General features: G+C 42.0%; 1 protein-coding gene across 4 annotated transcripts in view; it reads right to left on the reverse strand.

Annotated features, from left to right (window-relative positions):
* Positions 1–445: 445 nt before the first annotated feature.
* Positions 446–12,389, reverse strand: part of grid1a (glutamate receptor, ionotropic, delta 1a) — a 230,555-nt gene continuing 218,611 nt past the window's right edge. For 2 of the 4 annotated variants that reach the window (XM_076743100.1, XM_076743101.1), the window contains 5 exons: positions 11,659–11,854; positions 9,708–9,874; positions 6,739–6,979; positions 2,383–2,521; positions 567–1,339 (listed from right to left, as the gene is read on the reverse strand). In XM_076743100.1, the coding sequence (XP_076599215.1) occupies positions 927–1,339; positions 2,383–2,521; positions 6,739–6,979; positions 9,708–9,874; positions 11,659–11,854 (1,156 nt within the window). In that variant the 3' untranslated portion in view covers positions 567–926. Of the gene's footprint in view, positions 1,340–2,382; positions 2,522–6,504; positions 6,980–9,707; positions 9,875–11,658; positions 11,855–12,389 lie in introns of all 4 variants that reach the window. The other 2 variants (XM_076743102.1, XM_076743103.1) reach the window with 2 other exon arrangements.

The raw sequence follows: 12,389 nt of genomic DNA on the forward strand, positions 1-12,389 counted from the left end.
GTAAGATAAGTGGATCATCAAATGAAAGCTCTGATGAATCCTTGCTTGGCAAAAATGTGTTTGTTTCCTGCTGCAGGGACACGCTGTCATTTACAGTAAACCATGTGTTCATGTCAGAAACCGCGTTCAGAAAATCAAAATCTAAATATATATCTATCGTACAGTGGTTGCATTGCCAATGGTGATTTTCAACTCTAGTTATAACAGGTTTTTTAATATTTAAAATATCGACTCATCAATTCAGATTTTTTTTTTTAATGAAGCATACAAAAGAGCCCTAATCATCCTGATGAAACATCTGAGGCTCTCATTTCCCTCCTATTGAGCTCTGTTTTATCAGTGACCCCAGAGTCGCAGATACACGCTGACAGCACGGCGCTGCTATGCTAAATATGTTTTCAGGCACACATCGCAGTGTTTTTTGTATTGTAATTTTTATTATTTTCATATGAAACAAATCAATTCTTCCAATGTCTTTGAAGTGGGAAATGTATTTTTATCATGAATTCTCACAGTACATTCAGTTAATGTTGATCTGAAAGAAAACATCGTTGAACTTGGCACTTAGAAAACAACCACAAAGAATTGTCACCTTTATTCATTTAGAACAAAATTTACAAAGCCATTCAAACAGTCATTTTTTTAATACTTTTATGTTTTTTAAACTCAACTGTTGAGAATATTCAAAATACACTTTTTAATGGTTGCTTCGCTCTCTTTGTACTTACAAATATGTACATTAAAGTCTCAGTGTCTTGTCACGTGTCGTCCGTCTGACTCTTCATCACCGGTAATAAAAATTCTCTTTTAGTGTTTTATTTATATCTCGTCACACTGTTAGCACTCTGTCAGCTCGTCACTATTCTGTTTGAGCTCGAGTGTCTGTGAATGTTCGGCGTGCTCAGATGGATGTCCCGTGGCTGGGCTCACTGGCTTCTGGGATGGGTCCTCCTGGCACTGGTTGGTAGGACATTGGCATGGGTGTCTTGACTGGGCTCTGCCGGAAGAGCCCCCCATTGGGCGCCCTGTGTTTGCAGCGGATAGAGGGCATGGTGGCACTGCTGAGGGGCAGGGGCAAGGTCCTGCCGGCGGCCGTGCCCAGTGTCCTTCCTGCCCCATGACCCTCCTGGAGGAAGGTGGTCACAGAGAGCCGTGGCGGCCCCCGATGGGCTGGGTAGTCCCGAGCAGACAAGGCCTCTAGGGACTGGCTGGGCTGCATGCTGCCAATGTCCAGGGCAGAGATCTCGATAGACTGGCCTGGCAGCTGCTTGTGGGCCAAGTCCTCGTCCAGGAGGCTGTTCAAACGCTGGTGGACCTGTTCCAGGTTCACCTCTTTGTCCTAAAGACAGATGGAAAGAAGCCATAGAGAGTGTGTGGAATAAAAGAAGCCAGGAAAAAGGATAGTGAATAGAGGTTTTAATGGAAGGGAGAGCATGAATGTAATTAATGGGGAGTGTGATAAAGAATAAAAGTGAAAATGAATGTGCAGTGAAAGGGGTTAAGAGGTTAAAAGAGAGAATGGGATGGAGATAGAGTGAACGAAGACAGAGAACGACAGGTTACAATGGTTGTTTCATTTTCACCATCATGACCAGTTCACATGCACTGCAGTATCTCTCTTATTATTCAGTTAGAGCAAGTCTAACACACATCTATTAATATTCATGTGAGTCTGAAGGATGCTGAAATAACACGATGGCTTATTTCAGCTTTATTCAGGAAACCCAAATATATTAATTAATAATATGCTGGATTTTCTTTCAAGCAACCAACATGAAGAGAGACATTACCTTAAAACACTACATCTTCAGTGTGAGGTCGTATAAGGTAATGTCTCTGCCTCTGAGATGAACTTAAACGAAGATGTCTCTTCATGCAGAAGTGTTTAAATTTTCTCCACAATTAGGTGACCACACATCTACAGTGGGTGACTCTTGCATGAAGAGCATCAGCTGTTAACCAGACAGGCTCCGATGGAGGCGCAAATCTGATGAGTCAGACTTTGCGAGGCAATAAAATCTGAATGAAGACAAAGTAGTTTATGTCGCTTGCCTAAAGGAACTTTTGAAATATTCCTATTTCTCTTCCGAAACAGACATCAATGAAGCGACACAAATATGGGGGAGGAGAGGGAGGAGCCAAATAGTCTGACTCATTTTGGCTGCACCCTGCCCTCCACACAACAATATTTGATTGTATCATCATGCACCCATGTAAGTCGAGCCACACTGAAGACAGACAACAGCCAAATAACAGGAGAGACCATGGAGTGAGATGACAGATGAAGCAACTACAATCTACCCTTGCCCGGCCCCATGCCCCGCCCATTCACCCTGACACAGCCAATGACCATCCAGAACAGCGTGTCAGGCCTCTCCTGACCTGTGTCAAGAGCCTCGGCCTCTTCCCAGTCTCTCTCTCTGTCTGTCCATATGTCCCGCCACCCTTCTGGTGAAGCGCTTGTTATGTCATTATATGTCAATGGACCAGAAACCCTTTCCAGACCGTAATCCTTCACCTGCTGAAGATCATAGACAACCATACATAACCAAAACGGTCCCCTGTGAATCCGGACATTGACATATAATTGCAGTTAATTACTAGTTAGATAATAAAAGGAAGAATTCGACATTTTGGGAAATACTCTGATTGGCTTTCTTTGAGAGGATCTGTGCTGGGCGTCGACTGATGATCAGCTCGGAATATTTAAACTTACTGCATGTATTTTTTCATCCGATTTCCTTCAGAATAAATCGTCTGCTGTCACCACTCTGAGGTCTTGCTCAGTAACCCGCCGACAGCACTGTCTGTGGTGTAATAGTAATAGCCTATCACCACAGACGGCCGCTGTGCCACAGACACACACAGAGGAACACAGCAGACTGGAGCTCTGTTGTCTTCTGGGCGGCAGATTTTGCACAAGTTGCAATAAACATCACAATCCGCTACGCTGATGTTGCAAAAACGCCACAATCTCCCACAACTTCCCTGTTACACCGCTGAAAATGGCCGAAGTCACAGCCTGCAGGATTTCACTGAATGAAAGCGAATGCTTTGAAATCAGTCGCTCTTTTGCCGGAGTCCTTGAATAATGCACTTTGTAGCTGTGATTTATTGTTAACTATTGTGTAACAAGCCTTGTCTGTTCCGGGTGAGTTCGCCTTCAGTGAAGTCTGCAGTTTATGAGAGGAACAGAAGTGTTCTCACTGGAGAGCTGCTGAAAACTGCCCCCCAGTCTGCTGCTTAAGAACTGAGACTGCAAATTGGGGACAGGGACTTTGAGAGGACTCAAATTTCAATTCAAGTTTTACCAGTTCTGATTTATTTTTACTTAATTAACTTACTACAAAACTTTGGGGAGCTATTTTATTATTTAAAATTTTGTTTATTTATTTCAAATTTCAGTTAACTTCATAAGAAATGCTGTTGGGAGCTGCCTGTACTTTGTTAAGATAATGTTGAAGAGTTCTTCTGCAGCATTTAATTAAACATAGCTTAAAGGCATTTAAACAAAGTTTTGTGTTGTTGGAGTTTATTGTCAGTGGTGGAGGAAATACTCCTATCTTTTACTTTAGTAAAAGACGCAAAACCACAGTGTAAATATACACAAGTAAAGTAAAAAAGTACTCAATGGTCCATTTCAGAATAATTTCTATTACAGGATTATAATCGATGCATTAATGTGTTCATCACTTTAATGCAGCAGCTGATAAAGGTGGGGCTCATTTAATTACTTTCTCTACTGTTGGGTACTAATTCAATATTAATAATCTGAACCTGCAAAATAATTAGTCAATAAAGTTATGAAAAAAACGCACTGGAGTAGAAATATGAGGTAACAATTACATTTTATCACTGTTTTTTTGTACTGCAGATGTATACTGGTTCCAAATATCAATTATTGGTCTCTTTGATTACTAATGACCGTTTCAGCCTTGAAAAAAAAAAACCTCATCGGTCAGAATTCGCCTAAAGTTCACAATTGAACACAAACCTGAAGGTGTAAAACAACAACTTGTGGTTTTAACGGAAGCGACTCGCTCTATTTCTTGGTGAATGAAAGCGGGCCACAGTGACTTCCTGGAGTCTTACAGCGACTGTGAGGTTGCTAGTCAACCAGCAGAAAGGCTCCACAGCAGTGCTAATCTAAGCTAGCTCACCACCTCCTGACTGTAGCTTCTTAATAACACACAGATATGAGAGTGGCAACAATCTTCTCAGCTAACTGCTGGCAAGAAAGCAAAGGAGGCTATTTCCCAAAAAGTCGAATTATAGACCATATTCACATGGAAGCCATTTTCCTCCGACATCACACTCAGGGTTGGAAGATAATTCCTGTTATCGAAGTAATAATGTCCCAGTGCTGTGTTCAGGGTGCAGGTCGTATAAACGTAGGGAATCTGACAAGTCTTTATCATTTCTCCGCTTCTCGACTGATCGGCAATCAACAAACAATAACGTATTTGATAGCCCATTAGCTACGATTAGCATTCAACCACTTCCTAGCTAACATTACTGTTTGATAATGTTACACGATACGAGAGGAAAGAAGTAAACTAACTCTGAAATGCCGACATACATTTTGACATTTATCTAAGCCCACAATGAAAACACACTGGATGTAATCAAGCTAACGTTAACTGTAACAGTCTCTTCACCCGACCTCACCCAAAGTCAGTAACATTTGGTGACATGATGCTCACTGGAACACATTTCTGTGTAATGTTCGTACAGACGACATCCAACACAAAAGTGTGTTCCAGGCACTTTAGCAGTGAGTGTTTGTGTGTGAAGAGGCAGGCAGGACGTGCCCGCTGTCGTTACATTATGTTACGTTATATTGCAAGCTTGACTGCAGCCAGTGTGCAGGCTGTTGTCTAACAGTAGATAATGGGTTATGAAATATGTTGTTTTGCCTTGAATGTGGCCCAGTGAGCCTCCAGATTGTCTTTTCAGCTGCCGATCAATTGAGAGGCAGTGAAATGATAACGATTGGTCAGATTCTCTGACAACCTTGAACACAGCAGCATGACATTCTTACTCTGATAACAGCGTTTGAGCTTCACACCCTGAGCGTGATGTCGGAGGAAACCGGCCACCGTGTGAATATGGTCTATACCTTTAAATGACTAATGTGTTCAGGCTTGCAGCAGGTTTTGTTTTAAAATGGCTGTCATAATGTCCACATACTGTATGTTTGTGCTGTCATGTTGCCAGCGATGCTCCACCCAGACCTTCTGAATATCATACACTCACTCCTGCAGGCTTGAAAGGCATCTGTGTTCAGTCTCACATCCATCTGTTAAGCAATGATTACTCTGTTTTATGGTTGCAACTAGCCATTATTTTTTAGTGATGATTAATCAATTGGCCTATAAAATGTCAAAAACAGAGGAAAAATGTCTCCTACAGGTTCAAGTCCAAAACCCAACCATATTAATTTTACAATGTTATAAAACAGAGAAGCAACAAATCTTCACTTTCAAGAGGCTCTTTTTGCTTGATTAAACAAGTGTAACGTTTAACTCAATTGATCCAATTGCCTTTGCTCTTCTTAAAAATTCTTGGTAATTATTCTCTTTTTATCAACTAATAATGGTCTGATCATTTCGACATTACTGAGAACACAGATGGACAGCAGCAATCAAGAAAAAACTATGCATGCAGTCACATTTGAAGCCCACAGAGGGTGAGTGTTTGATGCTCAGAAGATTTTTGAGTGGAAAATTGCTTCAAGACAAGTCTACAAACACAATAACAATGGAGCACACAACCATGATTATACTCAAACACATCTTGTATAAATAATGAGACAGTGATGCCTGTTGCGAGTCTCACATGACAGCAGTATCTGGTCATTATGAGAGCAGCTGCACACAAAGACGGAAATAGAAATCATCAGCAGTAACTCAAACTCTCACAACCACCAAAAAGCAGCATGGGTGGAGTTTGATTTACTGTGCGTCTTTTCAGGACAGGACTGGGTCTTAAATGGGTGTCCTCTGCCAGTGGTTCTTATTGGACTGTTGGACTGTCAGTCAAACAGGCAGGTCAAGGCTCAGATTCTTTGCTATTGGCTTTTGCTCACACTTTAGTTTAGGGATCCATGTCAAGCCTTAGTTGTCTGGACGCCTCATGCAGAGGGGCTGCCCAGTCGACAGCAGCAAGTCAGAGCTCTAAAGCATTAAGACTTGAATGGATTAGCTAAAGAGAGCTATTGTACAACTGAAGCACTCAACGACTCAGAAGTACAATTTCAGTGTGTGGTTTTGAATTTGTGATTAAACGTAATATGTACTGTTATCTTTCCAGCTGCGGATCTCTCACATGAGCACCAGTGACTGTTTGTTTGTTCAGGCAGTAATGTTGCCAATTACTGTTTTTATGTGTCATGTGAGAGAGAAGCCTCAGAAGTCCCTAACAAAGCACCCCAACCTCTCTCCCGACATGAGAAGGAATGAATAGATTGATCACATGATGTCTGGACTATCATTAGGGGCACACCTATTATAACTGGGTGTACTGCAGCTCTACTAAATCGGGGCTGGTGTCAGCGCCTGCTGGATCCATAAAGTAGAGTGTGGCAGTGGCATCTCTGGGCAGGACCGGGGGGCCCGGGGGTCTGGGTCTCGACCGGGGCCTTGGTGGGGCAGGGGGACCCGTGGTGGCAACCATGGCCCGGTTCTGGGTTAGCAGGCTTGGGCCTGGGCCCTGGCCCGACGAGTTGTCGGTGGTCACCTCTTTGGGCTGCTCTCTCCGGCAGTGGTTGCTGTTCCACCATGTCTCCAGTGCGGCCACCAGGAGGGCCAGCAGCAGCCCGGCAGCCAGGATGCAGAAGACGCCGGCAAAGCTGTGGAGACGCAGCGCACGTCCCTCCGGCTGGGCTTCTGCGTGGCTCTGCAGGTCACAGCGGCCCTTCTTTGGCCACCATTTCTGCTTCAGGATGTCCAGGTCCCCTTTTTCCTGAAGCTCCAGTATCCTGTGGAGAAGAGGCAATCATATAACACCTTTCAAACAAGTGAGTGCAGTTCAAAGTCCTTCACAGATGACAGACAAGCCGATTAGAAGACAGAAGAAGAGTTGACGGTAACAAAAACTAGATTAAAATGAATGAAAAAAAAAAAGAGATTTAAAAGTTATAATAATAGTTATGAAATAGATAAAAGCTCAACTAAAAACATTAAAAAGCAAAACAAAATAAATAAAACCAAGGGGTAAAAGAGGCAGAGGAATGAAAAAGTATGTACAAATATTAATATGAATAAAATAACAGATAAATTAAAATTTCATAACCTCAGGCTGAAGAGGTAGATTTTAAGTTTCCGTTTAAAGACTTCAACACTTTCAGCTGCTCTCAGATCCTCAGCCAGACTGTTCCAGCAGCTCGGACCATCAAAAGCTAAAAGCCGCCTCACCAAAGGTTTCAGTCCTGCACTTAAAAACGACTAACAAACCAGTGCCAGAGGATCAGACAGGCTGTACTGGTTCATACGCTGGAAGCATGCCAGTGTGAGAAAGTAATGTGGTCTACTTAGCAAGGACACAAGGAGGTGGACAGAACAGTGGAATCCTTAAATAGCACTGATTCACACTATAAGGCTGGTTAATCAAATTACAAAGACAATCGAGCAGAGAATGGGAATTAAATAATTTTTATAGATAAACATGAAGGATAATTAGAAAATCAATATGACTGCGCTGAATGACTGTAATTACATTATAATATGGTGTAGCTCATGAAATAAAACTAAAAAAAAAAAAAAAAAAAAAAAAAGGAACAAAAAAACCCCTCCACACTGTTAATGTACTGCATGAGCATTGAGTGTTAGCTCATTAAAGATCCATGGTGGGTTAAATGCCATTAAAAGCTGCAGTGTAGCACAGCTGCAGTGTAAGATGTGATCCTGATACACTGTTGCTAACGAGAGCTAAAAGAAGAGTTCTATATAAACACTTGGAAGATTAACCGGCTTCGTATCAAACTGTAAGAGTGGAAACGAAGAATCAAATACCATCAGTTAGCGTACAGGCAGGAATGGATGGATGTTGTGGAGGAGAATGATGACGGCTGATTACAAACAGAGGCGAGACACTGAATCTGTCCCATCGGAGAGGTTAGCTTTCTGCAGTCATTATTCAACCTCCTCAGCAGTGACATGTGTGTCTGTGCACAAGCCTTCACACACTCAGCCCTTAGCACACACAGCTGCCAAAGCTTTTGACATTTCTACTCATGGAACAAGACAACCTCAGACGCTTTCAGATATTCACATTTCTTTTCCTGCAAGTCATGTATTTAAGATCATTCAGCGAGGCACTGTGGTCTGTGGGTGATCAATCCTCCCGTTTCAGATGGTGTTTGTCCTGAATTTATATTTTACATGAAGGAGAAAGTTTGCTGACATGATTTGAATTTCATTCCCATCAATCTTGTAAAACTGCACTGAAAATGTGTGGAGCAGCATATTTCTGTCTCGTGTCTGGGGGGAAAATAACGACAAAAGTAAACAGAGTGTGGACTGATATATGAAATATGTACTTCTCAGTCTGCCTCTTCACGAGAAACTAATGAAAAATGTTCAGGTCGCAAATGTTCAAACACATTTAATGCTATCTAGACATCAGTCAACAATAATATGAAAACTACGGTTTATTGCAACTAGGGTTATATTTTCATCTCTCATTATTCCATTCTCTGTTCTGTCCGTGTGATAACACTGTACTTACCTAAGTAATCACTGAGAGTTGGAAAAAGTCACATCGCTAGAAACAGGTCCAGCAAGGTAAAAATTACGAGCATTTAGGTGATCACACACGTCATAAACAAACCTCCAGGTTAGTCAAACTTTACAAACCCAATAAAGCAATGATCAGGCTAAACTGTCTCTTTTACAGACCTGTCTTACTGCCCGACAGCTGGTGTTACATGTCCAGTTGGACCAATGTCTCCATGTTTCCAAATCCAAATTTTTTGGTGTGTATGTTATCATATCTGAGAGAGCTGATGTCCAGAATTACCAAAATAAAACCCAAGGTTTTAATATGCCGCAGGGGTCCTCAACTATGTTTGTCCAAGGGTCAGAACAGACACAGAGAGGGCTGCACTTTAAAAAAAATATTTAGGCCTAATTAGCCTTTTATCATTTAACATTTTCACTTTGTTAGAAAATGAATGTTATTTTTATGAGCCTAAATCAGCATGAGCAGACTCCTAAAAAACATGAAAAATCCATAATGATAACTAGACACTGAACTAGAAAATGCTCAATACAACAGTTGGCCAATGAAAACACCCAAGTGACGCCTCTAGCATCTAATAAACAATCTTAGTGATTCTCTGACAACCCAGGAGTTACCTCCCTCGGTCAAGCCAATACGCCGCCGTCAGCTCCAGGGAATGTCCAGGAGCTGAAGTGGTTTGATGGTGGATCCACGGCAGGGAGAACGGAGCTGAAGAATAATCCAACTCTGCAACTATGAATTCAGACTTTATGTCCTGTGCCAGAGGTTTGCAAGCTGATCGACAAACACTCTCAGGACGCACCGGGTCTCTTCCGCTGGTGAGTAACGTTACATGCACACATTCTCTGAACTCAGTAATATTCTGCAGGCTGAATGTGACCCACGGGCCACCTGTTGTGAAATATATACATACATACATACACACACACTCATACACAGTATGAATAATATACCAATCTACGTACTTCTGAGAGAAGAGGTCTCTGTAAGGACTGCCGTGCTGCAGGGCCATGCCGTAGCCTCTGGTGCTCATGCTGTTTCCTGCTACAGTCAGAGTGCAGTCGTCGTCTGTCAGAGCAGCGTACTCCACCACCGCCATGTCCCACAGGAAGGCGTACGACTCTCGTTTTGTCTGGATAGTCCAACAAAAGTTCCCACAGCACGCACACGCAAGGACATACACAAAGGATAGATACATGAATCACGTGTTTGAAGCGACACTAGACTCATTTATTTCCCTCATCAGAGACAAAAATTGTATTGTACAAATGACAGATTCTTCTAGATATGGTGCATAGATAGAAACAAAACCACCCTCTTAAAGATGCACCCCGCGATCCTGAAGAAATGGACCGTAAAGTCAGATGAAACATGTTATTTCTGACTTATGGTATAAAAATCTAATGAATTCTTACTTGAATTTTCATGGTTAAATCTGCCTATTTGTGGACTTTTCCCCTGTTATGTCCCAGCATCCAGTTTTAAGCACCTACATGCTGAATTGCAGAGTGAGGACATTATCAGCAGCAGATCTCCCCGTGGCTCTTATTTTAACGAGTTAGCAAAGAATTACAGCAGCCGGGCTGAAAGACTTTTTCCCCTGAAGTTTCACTCCTTGAACCCATGTGCCTGTGTTGGTGGTGGAGTGGCGCACAGCAGACTTTTCACTTGGAAAAAGCAATGAGTAGAGCAAACAGTAGAGCTAAATATTTGTGCATAAATTAGCATAAACATTTTCCCCCACTCGGAGTACACATTGAATAACATGCACAACATTTGATTTCTTCACAAAGATGATGAAAAGATTTGCATCCCTATTATTTTCAAGCTTTGCATCCCTCTGCGTGGAGCATATTTTCAGAGACACGATCATGTGCCGTAGCCTCAAGCGCACACAGTGGAGAATATGTAGAACAACCACAGTTGAAAATATGTCTGAAATCCCTCTGGGTTTTTTTTTTCTTTTGTTTTGCACAGTTCTCTGGATGTCTTCCCTGTGGTGTCCTTACATCCTGTGTCTTATAGATTAACAGTGTGCTCTCGACAAATACAGCTGAACAGGCTTTTCACCTCACATCTCGTTAGGACTACAGGGCTCTCAGGTTCACTAACCTTTAATAAATAAATATGTGCTGGATATCTGAAGTGTAAAACTGAAGTCAAGAATGAGGCTAATGCAGCAGTTTGAGCAGTAACTGTGAATAAAATGGTTTCCTCTCATCTAAGAATTCTGCAGATGAATTTAAGAAAAAAAGAGTTGTTTTCCATTGATGTATGTTCAACGCCAACTGGCCTGACTACACTCAATGCAATTAGCTACACAAATAATAAAGCAGTTTAATGACAAGTGCATATGCTCCACTGTAATTTGTTAAATTATGGATTGTTCTTCTATGTGTTGTTTGCAACTGTGTGTGCCCATTTGTGTTAACGGAAGATAGGGGGGAATGCATACAGTTTTAATTTCGTAGCACACTCACTTTGAGAGAATAATTAAAACCCCTCAGAATTCATTAGATTCAAATGATCACTTTACTCACACGTCTTCATGAATCAGGGACGGTAATTATTCAACCCGGGTTTGTTGTTACCTGGCTGCGTGACAGTAAAAAGCTCCGGTTAACTATCATCAAGGCTGAGGTATGCATTTCTCTCCCAGCTTTAATACTATATATCGGTATAGCTGAATTTTCATATAATTGACACGTATTATTTGGTTCGTTAACCTTTGAAACAACAGACTTGACTGAATCTGACATTATTGCATAGGCTGAATGTTACTGTTAAATAATACTGTGTAAAGTTTGGTTTGGTTTCCCCAGTGTGTTGCGAAAAGGCCCAACAATAGGCAACATGAGTTAAAGTGTTCTGAGACACAACACGGTTTTGTTTGTGAATACCAAGATAAATCCTCACCTTCTTGATTCCCTCTGACGGGCTGGAGACAGAGTTCTCAAAGCCGTTGTTCTTGTTGATGGTCTTCCAGAGCTCAGCAAACGTGTTGTCCTGCTCCAGAGGGTTGGTGCCTTTGGCCTGGAAATACTCGTACACGGCGGACTCCCTCACAGTCCCGTAAACCAGGTCCGCCTGCCTGGACAGGTCCTGGAACGACCTGCAGTCAGGGTCACAGCAGCAAGTTGGTTTACTAGATTTGAAGACTGTGAAAATGATGCAGGAAATAGGATTATTGTGGAAGTTCAGCGTTTCCCACACATAGACTTTACTTGGACGGGCCACTCAAATACAGGTATTTAGGGACGTATTGTTGCCTTTTTTTCAATTTTTGTGTTTTTATCTGTCTGTGAGAATGACACCAATCACGATAGATTAATTAGCTGACGATCACGCTGCCTCTGCAGAGAAACACAGAGACGCAGTGAAAAAATCTTTAACTTGAGTTTTGGGTGACTGTATACAACCTTCTGCTGACAAAGAAAGCCAAGAGAGCAGACACACACACACAAGGAGACAGAAAGAGAAAGATGGTGGAAGCCGGTGTGTGCGCAGCACTGAAGGCGAAAGCAAGGTGAGCAGATCAAACTAGAGAAGGAAAAGAAAACACCTGAATAAGAAGGAGAATTAAGTTGTATTAAAATGGTGAAATAAATAACCTACTGAGGAGAATGTGGTAATGGATTCTTTCATAT

The sequence above is a fragment of the Chaetodon auriga genome, chromosome 11, assembly GCF_051107435.1.
Source record: "Chaetodon auriga isolate fChaAug3 chromosome 11, fChaAug3.hap1, whole genome shotgun sequence".
Lineage (NCBI taxonomy): Eukaryota > Metazoa > Chordata > Actinopteri > Chaetodontiformes > Chaetodontidae > Chaetodon > Chaetodon auriga.